Source organism: Terrapene carolina, unplaced genomic scaffold (genome assembly GCF_002925995.2).
Source record: "Terrapene carolina triunguis isolate 2854851 unplaced genomic scaffold, T_m_triunguis-2.0 Scaffold68, whole genome shotgun sequence".
Taxonomy (NCBI): Eukaryota; Metazoa; Chordata; order Testudines; family Emydidae; genus Terrapene; species Terrapene triunguis.
The window spans coordinates 72,233,597-72,261,416 of NW_020664419.1; the positions used below are offsets into that span (position 1 = coordinate 72,233,597).

At 43.6% G+C, this 27,820-nt stretch overlaps 2 protein-coding genes across 2 annotated transcripts in view; one reads left to right on the plus strand and one right to left on the minus strand.

Moving 5' to 3' along the window:
* CEP290 (centrosomal protein 290) overlaps positions 1-8,285 on the minus strand; it is a 115,960-nt gene extending 107,675 nt beyond the window's left edge. Inside the window, exon 1 of the mRNA XM_026648828.2 lies at positions 8,197-8,285. The gene's annotated coding sequence lies outside the window, so the exon portion shown is untranslated. The remainder of the gene's footprint in view (positions 1-8,196) is intronic.
* A 454-nt stretch (positions 8,286-8,739) lies between these two features.
* TMTC3 (transmembrane O-mannosyltransferase targeting cadherins 3) overlaps positions 8,740-27,820 on the plus strand; it is a 50,339-nt gene continuing 31,258 nt past the window's right edge. Inside the window, exons 1-4 of the mRNA XM_024214584.3 lie at positions 8,740-8,833; positions 18,816-18,953; positions 20,536-20,752; positions 23,104-23,322. Coding sequence (XP_024070352.1) covers positions 20,564-20,752; positions 23,104-23,322 — 408 coding nt within the window. The 5' untranslated portion in view covers positions 8,740-8,833; positions 18,816-18,953; positions 20,536-20,563. The remainder of the gene's footprint in view (positions 8,834-18,815; positions 18,954-20,535; positions 20,753-23,103; positions 23,323-27,820) is intronic.

The following is a 27,820-nucleotide window of genomic DNA, read 5'->3' on the forward strand; positions in this document are numbered from 1 at the left end:
GGGCCACATGCGGCCCATGGGCCGCAGGTTGCCCACCACTGTTCTAGAATCAGTTTCTCTGTGTTTACTAAGTGTTCTGGAAAATATAATCAATCATTTTCCAAGGATGACACTACACATGCATTATGCATATATTTCTGATCTTCTACTTCTCCTGGATGACAGGGAGACACAGCTGCGGTATGCCATGCAGAAGAAATTCAAGGACCTTTTGAAATGCTAGTCCTGCCCAGTTAATTAGGAGAAAAGAGATTAAGAGGGGAAAAATATTCTAAGCAGAAGGAGAAGATGATGTGTCAGAGTAGCAGATGACCAAGGAAAACGAGAGGCTGAGACTGCAGATTAGGCAAATAGGCTATTGGCATCATGAAAACATGGGCCATGAGATGTCAACAAGTAGTACTGAAATGGAACCACAGGCCCACTTCCACAGACAGACAAATGATTGAGGGTTTTGCTCTGGAAGGAACAGTAAAACCCTCAATCAAGGACACATCTAAGAATATAAGCACAGAATTATCTTCCAACAGCCCCACTCTAAAATTCTGCTGTGCAACCAGTCCTTCACTATCCTTCCACACATCTCTTGTCCTTCCTAATCCCTAATTAGCTAATGACTCAGGCATCACAAATCCTATTTACACAAACCTATAGGCTACTTTCATTTCAGGATACCAACTTTATGTTTGACTATGTAAGCAGGATCTGAATGAATTCTACCCTGACATCTAGTGATGAACTAGGGAAGAAGACTTTAGCAATCGACCTTGTTTGCATAGATTGGCCTAAGTGCGCAGCATGATGGAGCTGCTTTGCCCAAATGATCACTTTTGGCAGGTGTTGGATTACAAGTCACTTTGTTATTTGGTGCAGGGCTAATAAAGTCTTGTTATCCTTGGTGTGTGGGAGCAGAACTGTGCTTGGCATGCCCTGATTGATGGTTTTACGCTCAGCTGAACTGCGCTCACTAAGCGAGGGGAGGACCAAGGACAACAACTGATAGTGGGATATGGTGGAGGGAGAAAGGAGGAATATGTTAAAGGAACTTTTGGTTGTTGGACTTAAGAACCTGAGGCAAAAGACACTGCCCAACATACTCTGCGGTGGGTATTTTGCTCATGATCTTATGCTTATGAATCCTGCTGTGACGTTGCACACCATGTTTTATGGAAATATGATCATGAGTGTAAATATGATGTAACTGGAATATGCTTTATGCAAAAAATCTCTTGTAAGGTATCATAACAAAGGTTATAACCTACTGAATATATTCCTCCTATTTGTATGCACGTATCATTCTTGTATCTGAAGCTAAAAATATGAAGTATAACTCTGAGGTCCTATTGTAATTATGCAAAGTGTGGGCCATTAATGGTGGTTTAGAATCTTGATGGCTCCCATTGACCCAGTCAATTGGTTGTAAATGGTTTATTTACGTGCAAACCTTCCTGTGTACGTGTGGGCCAACGCAGGAAGAATAGAGACTAGGGGTTTTACAGTGATGTGACCAGGTCACATGATGCTGGAATCCATCTTAATCCTTGTACTTTTCCATTGACGAGGCGGGGTGGGGACAAGCACAGATAAAAGATTCCAGCCTTGTGCCAAAGCTATAAAAGGGGGTGGAGCAGGAAAAAGGGGGTGGCCAGTCATGAGAAAACCCCTGCTTACCCCCTGAGATGTCTGCTGGATCTAACAAAGACATACCAGGGGAAAGGACTGGACCCAGACTAGGAAGGAGTCTAGTCTGTGAAAGAAGCTTATTGGAACATCTTTGAGGGTGAGATATTACCTGTAATCAGTTTCTTAATGTATTAGGCTTAGACTTGTGTGCTTTGTTTTATTTTGCTTTGTGACTTACTTTGTTCTGTCTGTTATTACTTGAAACCACTTAAATCCTACTTTTTATACTTAATAAAATCACTTTTGTTTATTAATAAACCCAGAGTAAGTGATTAATACCTGGGGAAGCAAACAGCTGTGCATATCTCTCTATCAGTGATATAGAGGGCGAACAACTCACACATTTACCCTGTATAAGCTTTATACAGAGTAAAACGGATTTATTTGGGGCTTGGATCCCATTGGGAAACTGGGTGTCTGGGTACTAGAGACAGGTAACCTGCTGAGCTGTTTTCACTTAAAGCCTGTAGCTTTGGGAGCATGGTCCAGACCCTGAGTCTGTGTTGCAGCAGGCTAGCGTGTCTCGCTCAACAAGACAGGGTTCTGGAGTCCCAAGATGGACCATTTATTAACTCACGTCTTTTATATAGGCATCAATCTTGCAATTGGTCCAAGTGGAAAGACCTCTGTGTTTGTATGAATGAATCTATTAATCCAATTATAGGATTGGAACTTTAAATTGTAAATTCTTAGGAGCAATGATTGGGTCTTCTATATGTCCTGTAAATGCAAAGGACACTTTTGGGTGCAGTAAACCAAATAATGCTATACAGTATCAGTTTATTGATGATGGCACAGTCCAAAAAAAAAAAAAAAAATCTCTATAACACTTGCTCGCTCCACTTGCTAGAACATGCTGTGCTGGTTGTATTTGTAGTTGATCTCTTTATGGCAATGGATGAAGCTCATGGGTCTATGCTGATATTATTAAATCTATCTGCTGCTCCGCTGCAAAATCCTCATCGTGGCACAGCGGTGGCCCTGGCCGTCTGACAGCTATGATAGCGGGGCGTATGCCCTGGTAGGTCTAACCATGCTACAAAGGTGTCGGACTATTCAATCCAGGGAGGGGGATTGCTCTCTCAGAAAGAGTGCATCTCCTTCTCCTTAGAGGTTGAAGGCTAGCTAAACTTGAGGAGGTACGCATGCCTGCCCGCCTAGCCAGTGGGACGGCTTGAAGTTAACAGCTAAAACAACATGAGTAAATGGGTCTTAGTTCCCTGCACGTCATGAAACCGTTCTAAGGTGGCAGAGTGGAAAATGAGTGATGAGAGGCTGCTAAAAGTGTCAGGTGCTAGGCCAACAAGGAAAAGGACAACCCTCGCTGTGTGTACTTACAATTGCAGGTTGCTGGTGAGGGAGGAAATATGAAACCATCTGATGGAGGAGAAGAAAAGGATAAGATGCGATATCCTTGGTGTCAGCGAAACCCAACAAAAGGAGGAGTTGGAAGTCAACTGGAAGGATGGAAGCACTGTGAGGCTCGGAAAGGGAGATGGCACTAGAAATGTTGGAGGAGTCGGATTTATCGTCAGTAAGGATTGGTCTTTGAAAGTCATATCATGCCAGCTAATATCATCACGTATTGGTGTGTTGCATCTTCACATGGAGTCAAAAGCTACCCTAAAGGTCATCCAGGCCTATGCTCCCACAAGTGCAAGTGAGGATGAAGAAGTGGAAGAATTCTACTGAGAGCTCGAAAGAGCCCTCGTGCAAAAGTCCACTTACACTATCACAATGGGAGATTTTAACGCCAAGGTCGGGCGAGGGAAAGCTGGTGAAAAGTTCATAGGGAGATACGGCAGTGGCGAAAGGAATGAAAGAGGAAAAAGGCTGGTAGTGATGGCAGAAACGAAAGAACTGTACGTGGCAAACATCTAGTACAAAAAGAAGACTGCAAGAAGGTGGACGTTGATCACACCAAACGCAAAGAGCAAGAATGAAATTGACTATATTTTAGTCAATAAAAGGTGCATTGTTCAAGACATCTCTGTGGTGCAGCCTTTCAACACCGGCAGTGACCATTGCCTGCTTAGTGCGAAGTTGATTTTCGACGAAGCGGCGGAAAAGAAGGCGTTACAGATGGTAAATAGGAAACAGTGGCCGAAGACATTCGATGAAGCAAAGCTGAAGAAAGAGATTTCTGGGTTTGACTGGAGCCAGACGGAAAAGTGTGACGAGGACTATAGCATCTTTGCTGACAAGCTGAGATGTTGCATAAAAGCAGCTGAAATTGAAAAGCTGAAGAAGTCGAAGGGAAGATTCTCTAATGAAACGAAAAGCTTGTTGGAGAAGCAGAGAAATATGAAAAGGAGCTCAGATAACAACCTCGAGTACTCCATTCTGTGCAACCTTATACAGCGAAAACTGAAGGATGACTTTAAGAACTTCCAGAAAGAAAAGCTCCTCAAAATAGCTGAATTATGCAAGAGCCTCAAGACATGCAAGCGGGAATTGACGCCGTATAGATTGAGTGTAACAGCATTGAAGAACAAGGACAGACAGACAGTAATCGATAGAGCAGGAATGGTGGAAGTCTGCAAGAACTTTTATACAGAAATGTTCAATTCAAGAATCAACAACCCTCTCCCAACGCTGCAAGAGTCAGAAGAACGCGTCCCCCCCAATAATTGTCAGCAAAGTCCGAAGCGCACTATACCAGATGAAGAAGGGAAAAGCTCCAGGCAAAGATGGAATAACATCAGAAATTATTTCTGCAGGAGGCGAAAAACTTTGGAAGACCCTCGCTTTAGGATTCAGTCGATATCTTGAAGAAGGAAAAATACCATCAAACTGGAAGGAGTCTAACACCTTCTTGTTGCACAAGAAGGGCGATCGAGAAAATCTTAAGAACTACCGCCCTATATGCCTGCTCTCTCACATCTACAAGCTCTTTACAAAGGTGATAACAAACCAAGTCTCGCAGAGTCTGAATGAACAACAGCCGAGAGAGCAGGCAGGGTTTCGAAGAAATTTTAGCACGATCGACCATATATTTAACCTTAGCCAGCTCCTAGAAAGAGCGAGGGAATACAAACTCCCACTGTGCATTGCTTTCATCGACTATGAAAAGGCCTTCGATAGCATCGAGTTTAACGCACTATTAAAAGCGCAGGGTATTAACACGCAGAGCAGGGTATTAACACGCGGTACATCAGTTTGTTGAAGGAAGTGAATACTGGATGTACAACAGACATTACTCTCCTCCGCATCCCAATCAAGAAAGGCGTAAAGCAAGGAGATACGATTTCACCAAAACTATTCACCATCTGCCTCGAAATGGTTATGAACAAGATCAATTGGAGGAGTGGTGTCAACATAAACGGAGAACGATTATCTCATCTCAGATTCGCAGACAACATCGTACTAATTGCTGAAAGCATCAACCAACTGCAGAGCATCCTACAAAGACTCGACAAGAAAAGCACTCAGGTCGGCCTGAAGATGAACTGCTGCAAAACGAAATAGATGCGATCAGACCTCTTACGAAATGCCCGAATAACGGTAACAGGAGAAGAAATCAAAGAAGTGGAACAGTACATATATTTGGGCCAAGAAGTTAATATGCACCAAGACCTAAACGGAGAACTCTCGTGAAGGATTCGGGGAGGATGGTGTGCATTTAATTCCATCAAGGACATCCTCAAAGGAAAAATCTACAAGACCACATGTACAAATATCTTCAATTCAACAGTGCTGCCAGCCATGCTGTATGGCAGTGAAACATGGGCACTGACAAAGAGAGAAGAGTAGCGGCTGTTGGTAGCTGAAAGGACAATGGAACGAGCTATGTTGGGAATTTCCCTTCTGGATCGCATCCCAAATGAAATGATCAGAGAACAAAGTGGTGTGAAAGATATTGTCGTGGAAAGCAGATATAACAAGATGCGACGGGCGGGCCACACAGCATGGCTCACGGACAATAGGTGGACCGCAATGATTGTTGAGTGGTACCCACGGGAACAGAAAAGACCACCTGGTCAGCCTCCAAGAAGATGGGAAAATGACATTGTTAAACGCTTCGGACGAACGGGGAGAAGAAAGGCAAGAGTGCGAGAAGAATGGCGGACGTGTTGTGATCGGCGCAGTCTTAACGACAGCTGAAGACTGATCGATCCAGGTGATCTGCTGCTTTGGATACTAAGGATCATGAGGTGTTGTTGACCAACTTGCCTGTGGACCTATGCAGCAGCAGATGGGGATGATTTTAGATGGCTCGGGGTTCTCAAATCGCTCCTCTTCCCTAAGAGTCATCTCATACAGGGCTCCATTTAGTTACCTCTTTTCTTCAGTGTACAGAATATATAGGATCATTGAGAGGGTATGTGAGGAGATATGGCTTTTGATGCCATCAGTATGCTGATGACACACAACTCTGACTTCTTTTCATCTCAGCCAGCCAGAGTAGTAAACTGCATTACCTTGTAGTTGTTTGAAATTGGAGCATGGTTGAGATGTAGTTCAATCCAATATGACTTGAATATAACACATTATAGTTAATATAGTCCAATACTTTAAGTGAAGTGTAGAGAACGGATAAGCAAGTTCCATCAATGTCATCATCTGTGACCTAGGAACCTTTGGGTGCCAACTGGCAGAAGGCACAGGGAGTGCAGAGACTTTTACAGGGATCCGCTGGGTTAGATATATGCATAATAGTTCACCAAAGGGTGGCATATGAGCTTTCTACCAAGAGCCAGTATCACACTAGTCATCATAATCATTGCCAAATGTATGTCAGGATAATATTTCAGAAATTATCCATCTATACTGTGAATTATGTTCTTAAGGTAGGCAGATCACCAGAAGGGGACACTCCATAGACAGGTTCTTTGCAGGCAGGGATAACAGATGCTTACCTCACTGTCCGGTCATTGTATACCAGTGGTTCTCAACCTATGTACCATTGTGGGCTGCATATACAGCTGTCTATGTGTTATGTGGGCCGCATCCACAAAATATGTATGATGTCTGTATGGCCCTGAGGATGTCACATGGGCCGCAGATGTGTGCTGATTGGGCCACAAGCGGCCCACGGGCTGAAAACCATTGTTGTATACTGTCCACTTTATAATGGCAGTGGTCTATTTGCATAGTGACTGTGATACCAGTGGAAAGATTCTGTAAATTTACTCTTGTAGATTTCACAAAGAAATAAACAGCAGGAAGGGATCCCGTTTACAAGTAAAGACAGTGGATTGTGGGGGCATAGCCAAGAGTGGAGAGGTATACTTGGCATACCTAGCATACCTTCACACCTAGCAGACAGTGTGTCATCTCTCATGAAAAAGGGATCACAGCCTGCCTGGCTGGAAAGTGCTGGTGAACAATATTTTATTAGGCATGAGAGTATCTTGTTAACTAAGACTAACCCCTAGAACGCATGTTATGCATGTTATTTTATATGTAACCCTTTGTTTACGATACTTCAACTTGCTATCCCTGGAATCTCTATACTTAGATAAATCAACTTTTGTTTTAACTCTAAACATAACTAAGTGATAAGCATGAAGAGTAGTGGTAACCAGTAAGTTAAGATGTACTGCTTCTTTGGAAGCAGTGAATCTGTGAATAATGCAAGTGCCCCATGGACCCTCTAGGGGCAGGTCTACACTTACTTCCTGGTCCGGCCGTAAGCAATCGATCTTCTGGGATCGATTTATCACGTCTTGTCTAGATGCAATAAATCGATCCCGGATCGATCCCGGAAGTGCTCGCCGTCGACGCCGGTACTCCAGCTCGGCAAGAGGAGTACGCGGCATCGACGGGGGAGCCTGCCTGCCGCGTCTGGACCCGCGGTAAGTTCGAACTAAGGTACTTCGAATTCAGCTACATTATTAACGTAGCTGAATTTGCGTACCTTAGTTCGAAGTGGGGGGTTAGTGTTAGTTAGGAGATGCTCAGAGGGCTCGAGGGAGCTGGCACAGTCAAGGCATCCTCAGGCTAAGGACAGGTGGCAGTGACCCTGGGTACCCAGGGAGCATCACACCATCACAGTTAGAGACCCAATGGCTTCACATCCTTTCTATTTGCCAGGAACGTTTTTAAAGGCTTGACACGCACCCCGTGGCTCCCTCCCTCACAAGCCACCAGACCATGGCTGTGGATCTTCCCCATCAGCGTGTGCCAGCGCACGGCAGTCTCCGCTCGCACCCAGCCTCCCCCAGCAAGAGCCGTGCTCTTGTCCACGCGGACCGAGGCCCTCCCACGGTGCGTGGCCGCGCTCTGCAGGGAGGCAGCTGCGCTCTCCCACCTGACCACAGCCAGGCTCCGGCTCCTCAGCCGCGCAGGGCGCTGCCAGCGGGAGGCTGCGGCGCGGCTCCCTCGCAAGTGCCTGGATAACGCGCCCCGAGCCCGGGCCCCGTGGAGGCGGGACGTGGGGAGAAGACGGGGGACGCCGCTACCACCCCAACTGCGCTCCAGGCCCACCGGTGGCCTCCCCCCCCTCGCCCGGCAGCTCACCTCCCCCGCGTCCCGCCCCATCCCCCCACCGCCGCGCCCTCCTGCCCTCACCCCTCTCCGTGGCAGCTACTGCAGGCAACGGCTGCTGCTAGGCGACGCCATCAAACATTGCTCCGCGGCCGCGCTCAGCCAGAGCAGGGAGGGACCCGGATACACGTAGACGCCGATCGAATCAAAACTCCCGCGGGACTACAAGCCCCAGCCTGCACAGCGGACCCGGCGGAGACTACCACTCCCGGCATGCAACGCGCCACAAAGGGTGAGGACGGCTCTCAATGGCACATAATTACATGCATCCGAAGAAGTGGGCATTCACCCACGAAAGCTTATGCGCCAATACATCTGTTAGTCTTAAAGGTGCCACAGGACACTCTGTTGCTAATGGCACATAAGACCGCGTTGTGCAAGGGGGAATCCGCCAACCCTAAATCCAAGACTACATTTCCCAGCATGCCATGCGGCCTCGCCGAGACTACAGGTCCCAGTGCCTTAGGCTACCTCAAGCCCGCCCGCACGCTGGGACTTGTAGTCTGAAGGGATAACTCCCGGCATCCTTCGGGCGGGCGGTGGCTCTGCGATTGCGTAGCGCAGAAGGGCGCGTCCCCGGTATCCCCAGCCCGGGCTCGGTGGCCGCGGAGCGAGTTATGGGTATTTGCAGCAGGGAGCGCGCATTACCCCACGGCGCCAGGTAGGGGAGCGTTGCCAGGGAGGGGCGATGGGGGCGGCCGGGCTGGGACCTCCCCCAGGGGAGTGGGGTGGAGGGAATACGGCGGGGTGGTTGATGCCGCCCGCGGTCACCCGCCGGGGAGGGGCTGCTCCCCCCGTGCCGCGACGCGCTCACTCCGCCCCGCTTCCCTCCCCCGGCTCCTGCGCGCCCCTTGCCGCCCCGGGGTGGGCAGCGCCGCCCCTGCTCTGAGTCTTGCCTCGGCGTCGGCTGCGAGGTCCCTATACCAGTACGGGTCCTTCCAGGCCTGCCTCAGCCGTACACCCCTTCCCGCCCGCAGAGCCGGGGTCTGCCCCGGCTCCGGTCCCCTAAGGACCTCTCTCCGCAGTTCTGCACCCCGGGAGAGGCTGCATTGCAGTGCTACTGTCCCCATATAGCTGGCATGCTGTGCCTGGGGGCTCCTTGGGGCAGGGAGCAGTTTCTTGAGTTGTACAGTGCCTGGCCCAGCGGGTATCTCCTACCTCAATACAAATAAGCTATAGAAAATATTAGGATATTCAAAACAACAAAAAACCCAGTAGCATATAGACCTCAAAGCTGAGCTTGGTTTTTCTCATTATTGTTCCTGCCTTGCAAGTGGATCTGTAGCTGTTAGTTTTTCCATAGTCTTCTTTGTATGTACTGTTGAATTTTGATGCTCAACCATGCCTGGCACATTTTAGATTATTTGACTCTCCCTATGTGCATACATGCCTCATCCTGATTGTAACCCCTCTCATCCTTGAGGGAGTGCTCAAATTCTAATATAGCGTCCTCAGAGGTCGCTTTCACTTTTTTCTAGGCATGGAGTTGCAGGTAACCAATCCCAATGTAAATAAAAGCAATACTTAGGCCATGTCTACAGTATGGCAGCACCGCTACAGCACTGCATTGGCCTGGGACGGCGAACCGCGGCCAGTGGGAGCCACGATCGGCCAAACCTGCGGACGCGGCTGGTAAACAAGCCGGCCCGGACCGCCAGGGGCTTTCCCCGCACAAGCGGCGGCCCGACTTTGAGAAGCACTGCGGTAGAGTAGGCGTTTTGTATATCAACGGGAAGGATTTGTCCATCAGTGGAGTTAATCCACCTCTCAGGGAGGTGGTACTTATGTCTACTTAGGTTGACCTTAAGAATGTAGAAAAATTCTTAATGACATCGCAAAGGGTGCACAATTTTTCACAAACCTAAGGGATATAGCTATGTAGATCTAATTTTTAGGTGTATATTAGGTCTTATTTAGTGGGGTGGGGACAGGAGGGAATATACAGAAATCCAGAGAAGAGTGTAACAAACTTCACAGTGACTTAACCAAGCTAAGTGAGTTGGCATCATGATGGCAAATGACATTGTATGTAGGTAAATGCAAAATAATGCATACCGAAAAGAAATATTAAATTGTTCATATGCCCTAGAGCAGTGGTCCCCAACGTGGTGCCTGCGGGAGCCATGGCGCCTACCGGGGCATTTATGTGCGCCACCTAGTACACAGCAGGGGAGAGAAGCTGCGGCCCGCCCTGCCGGGGACAAAGAACTCCGAGGCTGCAGGCTGTGGGCGCCGGTGTTCTCGGTCCAAGGCAGGCGCGGCGCCGAGGCTTAAGCTGGAGAGAAGCCGCGGCCCCGCGCCTGCCGGGGACAGAGAACTCCGGGGTGAGGGGCTCCCAGAGTGTGTGAGGAGCCGGGGAGGGAGGGAAGCGGGGCCCGGGATGCAGGGAGGGAGGAGGGGTCCTGCTGCCGCCACTGCTGCTGCTCTGAATCTCCCCAGGGCGGCACGGCGTTTCCCTGCCCAAGTGGGCTGTGCAGGGCGCCACCGGGCTGGCCAGGGGGCGCAGATCCCGGCTCACGCGCTGATGGGACGAGTGGCTGGGCAGTCCAAGCTGCCAGGGAGCTGCTCCCTCCTGCTCCCGGACCCAGCCCACCGCGCACCTCCCCCGCCTCAGCCCTGTGCTGCTTGCCCCGGGCCCCCACAGTGCCAGGGGTGGAGAGAGGCAGAGCCCGACTCCGAGCAGGGCAGCGGGGGATACTGCACCGCCGTGGGACCCCCCACGGCTCGGGCACCTGGGGGTCAGTGTCCGTCCTCTCGGCTCTGCCTGCACGGGGCTGGGGAAGCAACTGTCAGCGCCTGCCCCTCTCAGCCCTTGCACCCCCCATCCCGCTCGCAGCCTCTTCACTTGTACCTCCCCCCATCACTCCTTCGCTGAACCCCTTCCCCTTGTACTCTCCCTTCACCTGCACCTCTCCCCTTGTACCCTCCCCCAGCCCTCTCCTCCCACACCTCCTCTTCCCGTGCACCTCTTCTCCTGCAACCCTCCTGATACCCTCTCTCCTCCTCCACCCTCCTCCACGAGTACATCACACCCCACTTCTCTGCCAGTGTAGAGCCCCCCCGCACTCCCACACCCGCTCCTCTGCCTGAACCCTCTTTACTACATCCCCATCCCTTTCCGGGTACAAGGTTTGAGGGTTAGTCCCTATGCCTTCCATGTGCATTTGGGTGCGGGTGTGGGAGGGCACTGGTGGGGTGGGGGGAGGGCAGCCAAAAAATTTTTTGCTTGGGGTGGCAAAAACCTAGAACCGGCCCTGCCAGCAGGTGCAGGGCCCGCCTAGTGCCCAGCAGGGGAGAGAAGCCGGGTCCCCGCGCCAGCTGGGGACAGAGTACTCCGGGGCTGCGGGCGCCGGTGTTTTCTGTCCTCATGGCTTCTCTCTGGATTCATATATTATGTAATATTAAATATGATGTTTTTCGTATTATTTAATGTACAAATACAAAATAAGCCTTGAAAAATTGTTGGCGCCCGCCACACTCTTCTGAAAACATGAATGTGCTACTGGCCACAAAAAGGTTGGGGACCACTGCCCTAGAGCAGTGGTTCTCAAACTAGGGCTGCCACTTGTTCAGGGAAAGCCCCGGTGGGCCGGGCCGGTTTGTTTACCTGCCGCATCTGCAGGTTCGGCCGATCCAGACCAATGGGGGCTGCAGGAAGCGGTGCTGGCCGCCCTTCCTGCAGCCCCCGTTGGCCTGGAGCGGCGAACCGCGGCCAGTGAGAGCCGTGATCGGCCGAACCTGCGGACGTGGCAGGTAAACAAACTGGCCCGGCCCACCAGGGGCTATCCCTGAACAAGCGTCGGCCCTAGTTTGAGAACCACTGCCCTAGAGGGTTCTGAGTCAACTATCTACTCCTGTGGGAATTCTGTGCCAAAAATTTAAAAATTCTGCAACAGAAATTAAAAATTCTCCACGCCAGCCAAACTATAAACCAGACTTTCTATGAAGATTAGAAATGCTGGTTTATAGAGCTTTCTGGTTGGTACGGGGCCGGATAACATAGCTTTTATTGTATAAGGAACAGAATGGAGAATCCTACAGCAAATATCCCATAAATCTAGATGTTGCCTCATCTAGTAAACTGCAGTACTGGTCCCCCAGTTTCAAAAAGAATATTGCAGATTGAGGGAGGGTTTGGAGAAAGGCAAATAAACTATCAGAAGGATGGAAAAACTTTTATGAAAGATTGAAAGGACTAGGAGTGATTACCTGAGAAAGGAGCTAAACAAGAAGGAATAGGATAAAGTATACAAAATAATGAATGGTACAGAGAAGGTGGACTGGAAGCTTCTGTTCTCCATGTCTCATACAGTGAAAAGTGGGACAGTCAGTGAAATTAAAAACACCAAATTTAAAACCAGTAAACACAACATATAATTAAATTGATGGAACTTGTAGCCACAGGCTGTTGTTGAAACCAAAGGCTTAGAAGAGCTCTGTTTCTTTTGGAAAGAATTAAAGTTAGTAACTGTTTGTTATTAATGTTTTCAGTTGAGAGCTTCTGAAAGAAATCAACGAAATTGGAATATATCTGAACCCTCAGAAATATTGAGTAGATGTAAATTATATGTAATATTTTTCATATAAATGTTAAGCACAAAAACTTGCTACAGGTTACTTAACAGTCCTAGTGTCTGATGAATTTTAATGGAGACCTATTCTTGTCAGGTTCCCACACAGTTTTGAAAAACACTAAGTGACTCAAACTGGTATTCACCTATGTAAAAGTGTGTGTGGTGCTGGACCATGAACTGTTCTTAATGCATTTCTTCTGTGCTGGAATTACTTTACCATCTTTACACAGAACTTGAAAAGGTTTATTAGAGCAGTAAAGTATTCTGGGAATAATATAAAAGACATGCTATACAAGACTTATACACTGTATACAAGACTTACACAATGTAAATGTATTTCCCTTCTACCATTTGCATATGGAATAACCAAAGGTGTAAAATAGTAAATGTGTGAAAAAAGTAGTAAATGCTACACAACCAGCAGAAGAGGAATATTCAGTCCGCTCCCAGTTGTATACAATTGGTTCTCAATTAACGAAAAGTCTGTCTGATCAATATAAGCCCAATTTTTTTTTTTTTCCTGCAAGATTCCATAGTAGGAATGATGTTGCAGTGAGCTTGCTTACCACAGGATTGCTAATTATGAAATCGTGAATAGCTGTACCATACTTTGAATTACAATAGCATTTCTGTCTAAACAGGAATTTTCTAACTTCTCCACACAGGTAGTCAGATCATCTTGAAAACTGACATGCAAATTCAGGCTAGAGTTTATGGTTTAAATTTAGGGCTGTTTGGTCTAGGGGTTCCTGGTTACTCGCAAAAGTCCTACTCCTTATTCCCCTTATGGCCTGTTTTTCTAAATTCAGTTTTCTTAACCATTTTTGTTGGGGGGGAGGGGCATATCTGTGGGCAACAACCAAATGAAATTTTATCACTGGCTTTCCCCTATTGATATCTGGTGTTCACTACAAAGGATAATTTGTGAAACCTTATAAATAAAAATGTTGTTCAACTTTATTTCTGTTTCTAGGGTAGTATGCCAGAACATTGTTGTTCTAGCATAAAATGCCAGCACTGTACATGGAGGGAACTGAGACCCCTTGCACACAAAATACCCACTAGTTTAGGGTGAGAGCCAGGAGACCATGAATTAGTCTTCTCTTTAACTGGCAATATTTATTTGCCTCTCACGATTCTTATTATCGGTTAATACCCCATATTCTCTGCTTAGGATAGACAACTATCATATCCCCACCTGTCTTACCAGTAGGATAACTGAGATTGTGTCAGCTTTCCGTGGATAGTACAGGTAATAGACCTAGGTCCTTAAGGTATAAGACTCAAGTCTTTCTCATTCAGCCACCCTGGCTTTTGAAATGACGGTATCAAATATCAGTGCTTACCTAGTCTGCCAGTAACAACTGCCCTAACGACTAGATCAGCGATTCTCAAATTGTGGGTCATGACCCCATTTTAATGGGTTCACCAGGGCTGGCTGCTTTGGCCTCCCAGCCTGGGGCATTGGGGCTTTGGCTCTCTTTCTCCCCTACCACCGCCCTGGGTGATGGGGCTTGGGCGGGCTCAGGCTTTGGTCCCGCCCCTCCTGGGGTCCTGTGGTAATGTTTCTTGTCAGAAGGCGGTCACAGTGCAATGAAGTTTGAGAACCCCTGCACTAGACTACAGTTCCTTTACCGAACTAGGAATAGAATTCGGGGATCCTGATTCCCAACATTCTAATGATGTCTTGCAAAAAGTTTTGCAATGTATTTGGAAGATATGTTAGCTCTAGGGGCAGAAGATTGTGGTGTGGATTTGAAGGTCCCTAATGCTGAAGTGAGTCAGTATAATTCAGCGTATTGGAATTTCTGTCTTGCCCATTTAAAGTTGCAGCCAGTTTTCAGTTTATAAATCTTCACATGCTCTCCTTAATTCACCAAAAAAGTCAAATGGCTTTGGCCTCACAAAGGTAGGCTTTGGCCTGACAAAGGTTTCACAAGGTAACTTCTCACAGAGCCAGAAACATAATCCATGTTCTTCAGATAGCAGAACCTACTCATCCATTAAGGGTACGTTGACACGTACCTCCTTCTCTTACATAGCAAAAAACGAGCATGCAAAGTCACTCCCAGCTGAATACATGAATGCTATGCTCAGCCATCTATGAATAGGTACAGGGCGACATATCCCTTGGTCCCAGCCTCATATCCCTTGGTTCCAGCCTTGCCCCCCAGAAATGTGCATCTTGTGTTGTTCAGTAGCCCACTGGATGGTACAAGCTCATATTTAGTCCATCATTCCGACAATGGGTAATGAATATGCACCTGCACTGTTGACCTGAATAGAGATGACTTTTTTTTTTTGTTTACACTGTCACCTACTAACAAATGGTTGCTTCAGCAATTAATAGTTTTCTAAAACCTGTAGTCAGTCCTTTGTTGTTTCTGAGGAGCTAGTCTGTGGGTGTTCCTCAGAATTACAATATCTCTCAGCAACAAAATATAATAAAATCCCATGGCTTTACACACACTTACATTTTAACAGAACAATGATTTTCAGCAGATTATGAGTTTTCAAATGATACCTCACAAGGCATACTTTGTACAAAATATATCATAATCATATAAACGTTGTATATATGAGGTACTGGGTTTTACATGGGATACACGATGTCACAGCTTGATGTAATGTTTTAAAATTGCAAATAATTGGGATCTTTCTTTAAGCGATACCATTTGTTAGCTCTCTCTAGCAGTGGCTGTTTCACCATTGTCGAGGATGACCCTTGAGTCGAACTCAGCAATGTCTAATGTTGACTGAGAAGAGTTGATATCCCAGCCAAAGAGTGAACCCATTCTGATGATAGAGATATCAGAACCCCCAGTCTGCTTAGCTTGTTCACTTCATGTAGTTGCAGGGTGTTTTTTCTTAATTTTAAATAATAGTGAATTCACTTAAAAAAACCTTAAGATTATTGCACAAAACAGAGCCTTTTTGTAATGAAAAATATGCCTCCTGGAGTGTGCGGTGTCAAACTCCAAACTTATGTTAGAAAACTATACGATGCTCAGTTAAGGTTTTCCTAAGTACTACTGAAAAGTATTACAACAAGAAAAAAAAAGGAGGTGGTGGAATTGATTTGTTCAGTAGTTAGAATTGCACTGTGTGTGAAATAGCTTTACTCCCATTAGGATGACAGTAGGAAGTAGGACATAGCAGTACTTTGTGCATTCCTTAAAAAAAATGTCATTTCCTTCTTGTCCAACACAACTCCAGATCACTCTTATTCATGCACTCCTACTGACCTCACTGTGCTCTGTAGAGCAGTACTTCTCAAAGCTGGTCCGCTGCTTGTGCAGGGAAAGCCCCTGGCGGTCCGGGCCAGTTTGTTTACCTGCCGCGTCTGCAGGTTCGGCCGATCGCGGCTCCCACTGGCTGCGGTTCGCCATCCCAGGCCAATGGGGGCTGTGGGAAGGGCAACCAGCACATCCCTCAGCCCGCGCCATTTCCCACAGCCCCCATTGGCCTGAGAAGGCGAACCGCGGCCAGTGGGAGCCGCGATCGCCCGAACCTGCGGACACAGCAGGTAAACAAACTGGCCCGGACCACAAGGGGCTTTCCCTGAACAAGCGGCGGACCAGCTTTGAGAAACACTGCTGTAGAGCACTGTTGATTTAAGGAATTACTCGCAGCTGATTTGGCAGAGGTCACCATAAACAGACAAGCTTAAGTATGGGTAAGGTGCTATGGCCTTCCTGAGGGACTCCTGTAGGGGGTAGTGGGCTGGCAGAGTTAATGTTGTATGTGAACCAACTCCTTAGCTGTGCATTTCCTGTTTTTTGTTTGTTTTTTGTTTTTTAAAATTCAGTGACTTATTCTCTTTTTTTAATTACAAAGGTATTTTTAAATTTGAGGAGAGGATCCCTGCAATAGTTGAATTGCTCTATTACTCTACACTTGGAGTACTGAAAAAGTCTTCTGTGCTATTTGTAAAGAAAACCCCTTCCAACTCTCACTTTCTTGATTTCAGTTTCTTCTGACTGATACTTCTCATAGCTACCTGGGCTAATAGCACATCTTATACCTCCTGATCTCTTTAAATGCATACCCCCTTAGGCCCTGGGCCCTCAGCCATCACCATTATTTATTTAGAAAAAAAGCTTTTAAGAGAACACAAATATTAAAACAATAAAACAGACTATGCACATGTCTAGTTTACCAGGTGTCTAACCATCTGTGATGCTTGCTTGGAGTGCTCAGGATTGTGAGTCACCTTGTTATGCCCCCCCCTTTTGTCCTCTCCTTTGCCTCCAGCGAGAGAGAGAGAGAGTTGCTTGTGCTTAACTAAGTGTCAGCTCCTTGACGCCACCCAAATAATCTCCTTAGGGTTCTGCCAACCCTTACTTTACCTTGCGGATAACCAATAGATATACCCCCTGAGTCCTTTTGAAGTGTTCCCCTGTAGCGTCCAGCCCTTAACCACTGAACACTCACAGAAATTACCAGGTAAGCTGTTCTCAAAGGAATAGTGCATATACCAGTTTGGTTCAACGGAGGATCAGCTGCAATATAACATCACAGCACTAAGATATATTTATAGTGAAAACAATCGTAAGTTTATTTTCAATGGCTAAGGTTTAAGAGATAGTGAACAAGGATAATGATGGAAACATAAATGATTACAGATAAAACCAAAAGTACCACACTTCCTAGAGTCTACATGTAACTTTAGACAAGGATTTTAGCCCATTAAAGTTGTTTATCATACCTAAAGCAAATTCCCATCGTTTCCAAACTCCCAGTGTTTCCAACCAGCATGGCTGGGATCCTCCTTTCATGAATGCAAAAATTGTACTTTTTGTTTCCACGGTGAAAGATAACAAAATGTCTCTTCACATTCTTTTTGTATCTCCAAAGGTCATTGTTTTGTCCCTAGAGTCAGGATGATGCCTGTGGTTTATTCCGTATTGTGCAGGCTCCATGTTGCCTTCATATTCTCATGTTGATATCATATGCAAGCGGTCTTCCATTGTATTGGCTGATAACATTTATTTTCCATGTGAATATACGTCCCTTGTCTGGCCAAAACCTGTTTGTCAACCCTGCCTGGGATACAGGCTCTAACACACATTTTTCAGTATGTATAAACAGCTCCTTAAATATCAATTGAATGTACATCTTGCAACGATTATGAGGACCAGCATAACACGAGCTTTTATTAGACACCACACATGACTTTTTTTGCATAAATACTATGAAAGCAATGTGTTAAACTCACTACACCTATCAGGCCTGAAAGGAGTTGCTGCTAGAGAACAGTGGACCCTTTGCCAGTTGGCATTGAGGTGTTCATAGGGTCACACCATGTTCCACATTGGGATCGTGGTAGGTCTCTGCTTCCTATAGACTCCCCAAAACCCCTAGGCGCTGGCTGGCATTGTCTGTTCCCTAATTCACAAACCATTTTTTTTCTCCAGCTTTATCTGCTTAATCCTTGGATAAACACCCCCTTTCCATAAGGGCAAGTCTTCCCTGGCAGCGCTTTCATGTGCCTTGTGTAGTCACGGCGTAGCACTGGGAGAGAGCTCTCCCAGCACTCTAAAAAAAACACCTCCACGAGGGGCATAGCTACCAGCGCTGGGAGAACTGTCTACACTGGCACTTTACAGCGCTGAAACGTGCAATGCTCAGGGGGGTGTTTTTTCACACCCCTGAGCGAGACACTTGCAGCACTGTGAAGTGCCAGTGTAGACAAGCCCTAAGAGCAGGTCGCTTTTTAACTGTTTATTGCTCTTTGATCTGTTAGGTCCCAGCCTCAGCAGAACAGCTGTGTCACTTTGACCTGTAATTGCCTTCTTGTTTGTTCTTCCCTACAGCCCCCTGCTAATCTAGAACAATCTATTCCCAAAGGAAAGTCTTATAACCCAGTATGCAGTAACTTCACCTCACTGACCAGGTCATATCAATGTTAGTAAAATAATTACTTCACAGTATTCTTAGATTATTGCATAGCATTTTATTGACTGTTTCTAGTGCTTGATGAGTTTACCAGACAACTGTGGAAGATGAAATTGAAAGAGGGGGTTCAGTTTTAGTATTTTCCCTAAATATCATTTTTCATCTTTATAGAAAATCCCCATAAGCATGCAGTAAGTGTGATCAGGAGTAATGCCAACACAGTTTGCCTAATTAGAAAAAAAATATTAAGTTCACCTCTTCATGAACTTTCTACTGAGAATGCAGATAAACAAAGTGTCCACTTCAATAGTAAGTTAAACTTTTTATTATTACAAATCACTACTTTCTTCACTTGCAGTTGAGCGTCCAAGGTACTTAACTGAAGCACTTAAGTTTTATATAAAATGTTTCCTGTATATTCCAGAAGGTTGGGTTTATAGGATTAGTTTTCTATTTAGTAGCTGTTTTGCACAAACAAAATTATATTAAAAATGCAGTTTTAAAATTCTACAAAAACATTAACCATACAGTCTATGCCATTAGGGTATGCTGCGAGTGCCCTCTTATTTGTGATTAGGATTTGAGAGCACTAGAGTTTTACGGTTCTGTTATTTCTACTAGAGCTGTCAAATGATTTTTAAAAAATCACAATTAATCATGAGATTAAAAAACTCATGATTAATCCCAGTTTGAATCATGCTGTTAAACAATACTAGAATACTGATTTAAATTTATTATATGTATTTTGGATGTTTTTTACATTTTCAAATATATTGATTTCAATTACAACACAGTTCAAAGTGTACAGTGCTCACTATCTTATTTTTATTACAGATATTTACACTGTAAATAAGATAAGCAAAAGAAATAGTATTTTTCAATTCACCTCATACAAGTACTGTTGTGCAATCTCTTTATTATGAAAGTGCAAGTTACAAATGTAAAATTATTATTTTTTTACGTAACTGCACTCAAAAACAAAACAGTGTAAAACTTTAGAGCCTACAAGTCGAAGCATGAAGGGGCATATGAATGTTTAGCGTACCTGGCACATAAATACCTTGCAATGCAGGCTACAACAGTACCATGCAAATGCCTGTTCTCACTTTCAGGTGACGTAAATAAAAAGCTGGCAGCGTTATCTCCCGGAAATGTAAACAAACTTGATTGTCTTAGCAATTGGCTGAACAAGAAGTAGAACTGAGTGGACTTGTTTGAGGTGAATTGAAAAATACTATTTATTTTGTTTGTTTTTACAGTGCAAATATTTGTAATAAAAAATAATATAAAGTGAGCACTGTACACTTTGCATTCTGTGTTGTAATTGAAATCAATATATTTGAAAATGTAGAAAAACATCCAAAATATTTATAATAAATTTAAATTAGTATTCTCTTATTGTTTAACAGTGCAACTAATACTGTGATTAATCATGACTTTTTTTAATTTAATTTGTTTTGCATTAATTGTATGCATGAATTGTGATTAATTGATAGCCCCAATCTATACCATTCATAGGGCAGTGCTCTGACTACAAGTGTCTCTGGCAGCAAGGCTTATGGTATGTGATAGCCACTTTTGATTTTTTTGTAAATTGAAATAAGTAAATGAAACACAGCAGAAGGGAGGTTTGTTTGGATGTAAGCCTTCATTAAGGGGATAAAGTTTAGTCACAACATTTTTCTTAATATTAGGTTTTGTAAAATTTGTTTTGAAAACCTCAGTTTTAAGCTTAAATTTATTACTGTGACCTCGTGTGTATAAATTTAGCTTTGAATTAATCTAGTTTTGTAGTGTTTATACCTTTTTAATATGGATTGTTCTAAAGCTGTTCAACAGCTAAAATTGAAATCAATAAAATCTGTGTTCATGAAACTGTCAATTTTTCCAGATTTAATCTATGAAAGCTTGCAGAGAAGATGGCTGATGTTAGCCTGAAGGAAATAGCACTGATAGTAGGTGTGGTGGCAGCCTGTTACTGGAACAGTCTCTTCTGTGGCTTCGTTTTTGATGATGTTTCAGCAATTCTGGATAATAAAGACTTGCATCCTTCTACTCCTTTAAAAAATCTGTTTCAGAATGACTTCTGGGGGACTCCGATGTCTGAGGTAAATTGGCCATAAGATATATTTAGTCTCAGAAATATTGTAAGTTCTTCAAAGTTCCACTTCTTATGTTCTCCTTTATCATTTCATTTTTGCAGAATAGTTTGATACACCTTTACCTCGATATAATGCTGTCCTCGGGAGCCAAAAAATCTTACCGCCTTATAGGTGAAACCGTGTTCTATTGAACTTGCTTTGATCCCCCAGAGTGTGCAGCCCTGCCCCCCCAGAGCACTGCTTTACCGCGTTCTATCCAAATTTGTGTTATATCGGGTAGCATTATATCGAGGTAGAGGTGTAGTTGGTAAATACCAATTTCTAACCTGTGTTCCTGATTTATGTTTTTTATAAACTTGTTTGGTTAATCAACAGCCTCTTGCAACAAAATATAAACTAGGCCGATATCACCTATAATGCTTTTGTCCGTCCAGTCTTATTTTTTATATTAGAACTTGTAGTATCTGAACACTATCCAAGAATTAAAAACAATTACAAAAAACCCTAACAGTAGACTATTCTATGGAAACTGGAAGAAAAGATGGTCTTGTAATTCGTGCAGTTGCCTAGTACTTGGGAGAGATGAGTTCCCAAATTTTACCTTGGGCAAATCACTTCATCTCCCTAGATGAAATCCTGGCAAAACTCCTTTTGACTTCATTGGGGCGAGGATTTCGTCATCTGTGCCTCACTTCCAAATATTTCCCAGTCTCACATAAGAAATTCATTAATGTTTTGGAGGCACTCATTACTAAAATGGAGGGAGAGGGGCATATAAGTACCTAGATAAGCCTCTGTACACAGTCTGTTATATCCTCAGGTCTGATATTAGACATTCTGAGACCTTAGTAGAAATACAGAGATTAAATAAAGTATGCATGCATATATTCACAGCTAAAATCCAACTGCTAAAAAGTAAATGGTCTCACATATACAAAACTGCCAAGCTCTGTTTAATTGTAATGTAAACCTAACAGTTGAGTATTGAATTTTTTTCAGTTTGAGAGAAACCCAAAGAACTATTACAACACTTTAACCATTAGGAATGTGCTTTATTAGTAAACAAATCTACTCTGATACAGTCTCACTATTTTACAATTCGTAAGGACTGTACCCTGAAATAAAACGTCAGTCAATTAATTAGTTTCCCTATATTTATGTTTTACAGATCACCCAACAATTTAAGAAATGTCAGTACAATCCATGTATTTTTTCATGAATATTAATTTATTTTTCTCAGTTTGATAACTTCCTAAGATTTAGTATCACAAGAATAAAATAAAATGCCATAAAAATAGTTTGGAAACACTTCCACATATTTTAAAATATCTTTTTATGGCTGTGATGATATATCGTTTTAAGAAACAGTCCTCTGACTATATAGCCATGAAATAGGATTTGGGACTTTCTTACTAGTTGGCAGTGTTAGGATATAATACTGTAGATGGGTATTTGTAATTTCTGGTGCCTATATTAATAGCAATTCAGGTACCTTTTCAAGGAAGAGTTACATTAATATCCTACTTATTGTGACTTCACAGTCTTATGTCAATCCACACTCATTTCATATCTAAGGAAAATTATCTTTATAATGGCATGTGGCAACTCTACTAACTCCCAGTAATCTAGAAAGAGTTCTCACCAAACTGTACATTTAGAATATCTAAATTATAAGATTTATTTATCAATTAAACAGATTAATAATCTTTGAGAAAACTATCCTAATCGTTTCATCTCAAATACTTCTTATTTAAAAATGTGTATATTTTTAAGACATGCCAGACTGGAATGGTATAAATAGCATGGATGATAATGAGTAAAATAATACACATTTTATTTTCACTTTTCTGGTTAAACCAGCTTTGAGTACACATTATATAATTCAGAAGTGTGCTCATGAAGGCCAAAGAAGAACCTAGATAGATACAAACTTTGCTCATATATCAAACTAATACATGTATTAAAAATAGTTGAATTTTATTTTTATATTTTTGGCCATTTTTATGAGTGCTTTATCTAGTAGAGCACCAGCTATGGTAAGTAGTGGATCAGACAGTATACTTGAAAAATGTACAATACCCATTTGGAAGCTGGGGAAATGATCGAAATTAACTCTTTACATTTTTCCTATCCTCCTTAATTCTCCCTAGAATTTTAAATGGATGTCAGTCTCTACTTTCTGCTCCTAATTGCTGCATAGTGCTACTCTGCGCTGTTAACCAACTGGTGTTTTCATCTTCGGTAGATGCACTTCAGTAGTGGAAAAAATACTTGTGTGTAGTTTAAATTGCTTTGGGATTAAAGGCCCTGTATTAGTGTAAATTGATGATTATTATGGTTTATTTATTTCCCTGTAGGAGAGGAGTCATAAGTCATATCGACCGCTTACTGTCCTCACATTTCGTTTAAACTACCTCTTCAGTGAGTTAAATGCCGTTTCTTATCACCTCCTAAATGTGGTTTTTCATGCGGTGGTTTGCATAGTCTTCCTTAAGGTCTGTAAGCTTTTTCTGGACAACAGGAGCAGTGTAATTGCATCCTTGCTGTTTGCAGTGCACCCAATACACACTGAAGCGGTAGGTAAACCTGAGAAGGGCATTTTTCATTCATTTATTAAAATTTGTGGCTCAATTTAATTTTGTGTGTGTGTGTGAGTATATTGTAGCCTCTAAAAGTATTTATACTGCTGAAGTGTAAGAAAAAGTATCATAAAGTTAAACGCATTTTAACAGTGAGGATTTGATACGGCTTTTGCTATTGTGCAAAAAAAGTTCCACAGTTTTAAATCTATCCCAATTCAGATTTTGTGGCTTGTGTTAAATTACTTTTATGATCTCAATCCAATTCATAGTGGACAAGTAGCTGCATTGCAAAACTAATAATTCAACACAATTCAAAACAATTAGAAATAATTGACAATCATAGCACAAAAGTCAAGGATGATCCAGATCCTGTTTTGGTTTTTTTGTTTGTTTTTTTTGTGTTTAAACAAAGTTGTGGAAGCTTTTCTTGGAGCCAGTTAGCTTAGCTCACAGAATGAATGAACTTCTGGCTCTACCTAATAATTCATTTTACACTAAATTCTACAAGGATTAGGTAGTGCTATGGTTACACTTTAAGTCCCTTCTGAAAGTGGTAATGGAGTTCCACTCCAATTACACCAGTTATCCTGACAACCTTTTTTCATTACTGTACAGCCATCCCAATAAGGCCTTTTTCCACAAGTTTGATGTGAAAATATCTGTATGTTTTATCTGGAACGTACACTAGAGCCCTTAGGAACATAGTGATTGTCATACTAGATCAAACTTGTGGTCCATCTAGTCCAGTGTCCTGTCTTTGACAGTGAGCAGTACCGGAAACTTGAGAAAGATGCAAGAATTTCCATAGTAAACAGGGTATACTCTGCCCATACAGGATATTCTTCCTAACCTCCAACTGTTGAGGTTGGTTATGCCTGGAAGCATACGGATTTATACCTCCTTATTTGTGTTCTCTTGTGTAATCTGCGGATGTTATCAGAATAAATTTATTATCCTCTTTTTGCCTCCTACTGATCTCTTGGTTTCAGGGATATCTTGTGGCAGGGAGTTTCACAGGTTATTTATGCATTGTGTAAATACTATTTCCTCGTTTCAGATTTGAATGATTGCTTTCGATTTCATGGGTTGCTCCCTTGTTCTCGTATTATGATAATTTAATTTGGTGCATCCAGTGGAGTCACTTTATACTGTTAATTATTTTCTTATACCTCCATGTCTTCTTTTAATCATTATGGAAGTATTTTCCCTGCCACATTCATTGTCCATCATTGGACTACTTCTAGTTCTGACATTGAGTGTCTTGCAGATTCACCATCTGTCTTGTTTACACCAAAACAATAAACTTCATTACTGCCAAGAATACCTTGTCTACAGGGCTTTTTGATTGTATTTTTACTGCTTCAGCCAACCAGTCTGGTAGCTTGGTAATGTCACAACTCAATTCTTTTTGGAACGGAGCAGCTCTGGTTAGCTAGCATCAGATCTGTTTCTATCCCAGAGATTTGTAAAGCAGCTACATGGTATTTTCTGTACATATTTCCAAGTGCATCTTTCTATAGATTGGGTTTCCATCCAGGATGACATTGTTCACAAACCTGTTCCTCAGACACTCCTAATCCCAAGAATTGTATTTGTCTCAGGAATTCTCTTTAAGTTGCCCACTTTTGAAAATTTTCTGAATGTATCTTAGTCCTCCCCAACTTTTTGCATTGTAAAGGAGTTATCTTTCATATACACCAAAAAGAGAAACTAGTCCTGTTTTTCACCTTTTAAGGCAGGGCTTCTCAAACTGGGGGTTGGGACCCCTCAGGGGGTCATGAGGTTATTACATGGTGGGTCATGAGCTGTCAGCCTCCACCCCAAACCTCGCTTTGCCTCCAACATTTGTAATAGTGTTAAATGTGTAAAAAAGTGTTTTTAATTTATAAGGGGGGTTGCACACAGATGCTTGCTATGTGAAAGGGATCACCAGTACAGTAACTCCTCACTTAACGTTGTAGTTATGTTTCGCTTAAAGTCACATTTTTCAGGAATGATGTTAAGCGAATCCAATTTCCCCATACGAATTAATGTAAATGAGGGGGTTAGGTTCCAGGGAAATTTTTTTTCATTAGACAAGACATATATATATATATACACACACACACACACACACACACACACACACACACACACACACACACACACACACACACACAGTATAAGTTTTAAACAAACAATTTAATACTGGTACACAGTGATGATGATTGTGAAGCTTGGTTGAGGTGGAGGGATCAGAGGGTTGGATATTTCCCAGGGAATGCCTTACTGCTAAATGATGAACTAGCAATTGGCTGAGCCCTCAAGGGTTAACTCTCACGCTCTACAAGGCAGCAGGAATGGAGGGAGGGGAGATAGCATCGCAGACAGAGACGCACACCCTGTGTGTGAGAGAGAGAGAGAGATGCACATTTCCCCTGACCCTACTCTTAAGTACACTACCTTGTTAATTAGATCAGCTTGCTGAGACTGCAGCTGCTGCCAGCAAGCTCCCTCCATCCTGAGCCCTGTCGTGTGTCCCCCCTGCTCTATGGAAGATGGGGTAAGCAGGGTGCAGGACCTGACAGCCCCCCTTTTCCTCCCCTCCCCCCACATAGTAAGCAGGAGTCTCGGGGAGCAGCTCCAAGGCAGAGGGCAGGAGCAGCACATGGCAGTGGTGGGAGGGACAGCTGAACTGCTGGCAATTGATAGCCTGTTGGGCAGCTGCTGCACAGGGAACTTAGGGGAGCAGGGAGCTGATAGGGGGGCTGCCGGTCCACCCTGGTTCCAAGCCCCCACCAGCTAGCTGCAACAGGCTGCTCTTTCTGCAAGCAGTGGACAAAGCAGGCGGCTGCCAAACGACGTTAGAAGGGAGCATTGCACAACTTTAAACAAGCATGTTCCCTAATTGATCAGCAACGTAACAACGAAACAACTTTAACCAGGACGACTTTAAGTGAGGAGTTACTGTACAAAAGTTTGAGAATCACTGTTTTAAGGCATGATTAGATTTGATTTTTCTCTTGTTAATCTTTTTATTTCTTATTTTAGAGATGTATCTTTAGCTTTAGTGCCCAAGAGTGGGAAGCATATGTTTGGGGAAAATAATACTTATTTATAATTCTTGTTCTCTAAACATATAGATCTCTGCATCACCTCTCAACTTTTTCCCTCAGAATTTGAAAAAAATTATTTAGGATATTTTTACCTTATTTGCAATTGTTTTTTATTTGAGTCACCATTACAAGCTTTTCAAAGGAAGGTATTTTATTAAGTGTCTCAAACTTCCAAAAATTTAAAGACCAGGGAGTTCTTGTCCGGTCTTGTGCTTCCAAGCTGTCACAGATCCACAGGTCCAGTGCTCTTGCACGGCTTTGGAACAGTCCCTGAGAGGACTCATTTAGAATGTTCACCCCCTTTAGGATCACACTCTCACTAGGGCAAACCCCTTGGCTTCACCACCTCCTGCGATCAAACCCTGGAGCCTTCTGCACACCCAAAGGGAGCAATGTATCCCCCAACTTCCTTAGATTGGAATGACTTTCAGGCAGCATTGTCAAAGCAGAAGGGTTTATTAGATGTCTGGAACACAGCGTAGAACGTTCTTAGATAGCATCGAGGATAGAAAGTTACAACTCAGTCTGTCTGGCTCAGTCCTGACCCTCCAGAGCCTCCTCCACAATTGCCCCAGTCGAGAAGCATGTCTCCTGCTTCCAGTAGTCCACATTATACTCAAGGGCACCTCCTCCATTCTTTGTTCTCATTCCCAGACAAAAACAGGTCACCTGGTCATCCTCCTTAGCTCTTTGTTCTCCTGCTGGCCAAAACTGACTGGCTTCCTACAGAGAGGGGGTCTGCAATCCCAGGTCTTTCATTGTTAGGCACTGAATGTCCGGGCCATTGTCTTCTGAGTTCATCATGGGTGTGAGGCCCCAGACAACCAGGTGTCAATTCCACTGGATTGCTACAAAGAATAAGCCACCTTTTACCACCATCTAGTTAACCATGCAGCACTTAGGGGAAACTGAGGCACACACAGACTTCATACAGAATATTAAGAAAAATTCCCACTTCATCACACAAGCACAAACCCAAGAGTAGCAATTCAGAGAGACATATCTTTGAGAAAAAGAATTACCGGTAAGTAGTTTATTTTATTTTCTCCGTCCTTTTATTAATTAGTGTAAGGATTGACTTGCCTCTCATCTTTACAGAAGCAGCTACTCATTTTAGTTCTGTTTGGCTAATAGTGGTTCATGACTTGGTCAAGTCACTCTATCTATAATTTTGTCACTTTATTTCATTGCTGATGTGATACATTGTTTCTTTATCTTGCCTATTTACACACCCTTCTACAATGTACAGAGGAGGTCTGTACCTTGTTTTAAAGTTATACTATAAAATTACAGTACCAATAAATTTAGGATAAGGGTCATACTACACTCATGCTGCACAATGAACTTTCATTGAAATCATATTGTATGTTCTTTGCAAGGGTTATTCATAGTAAATA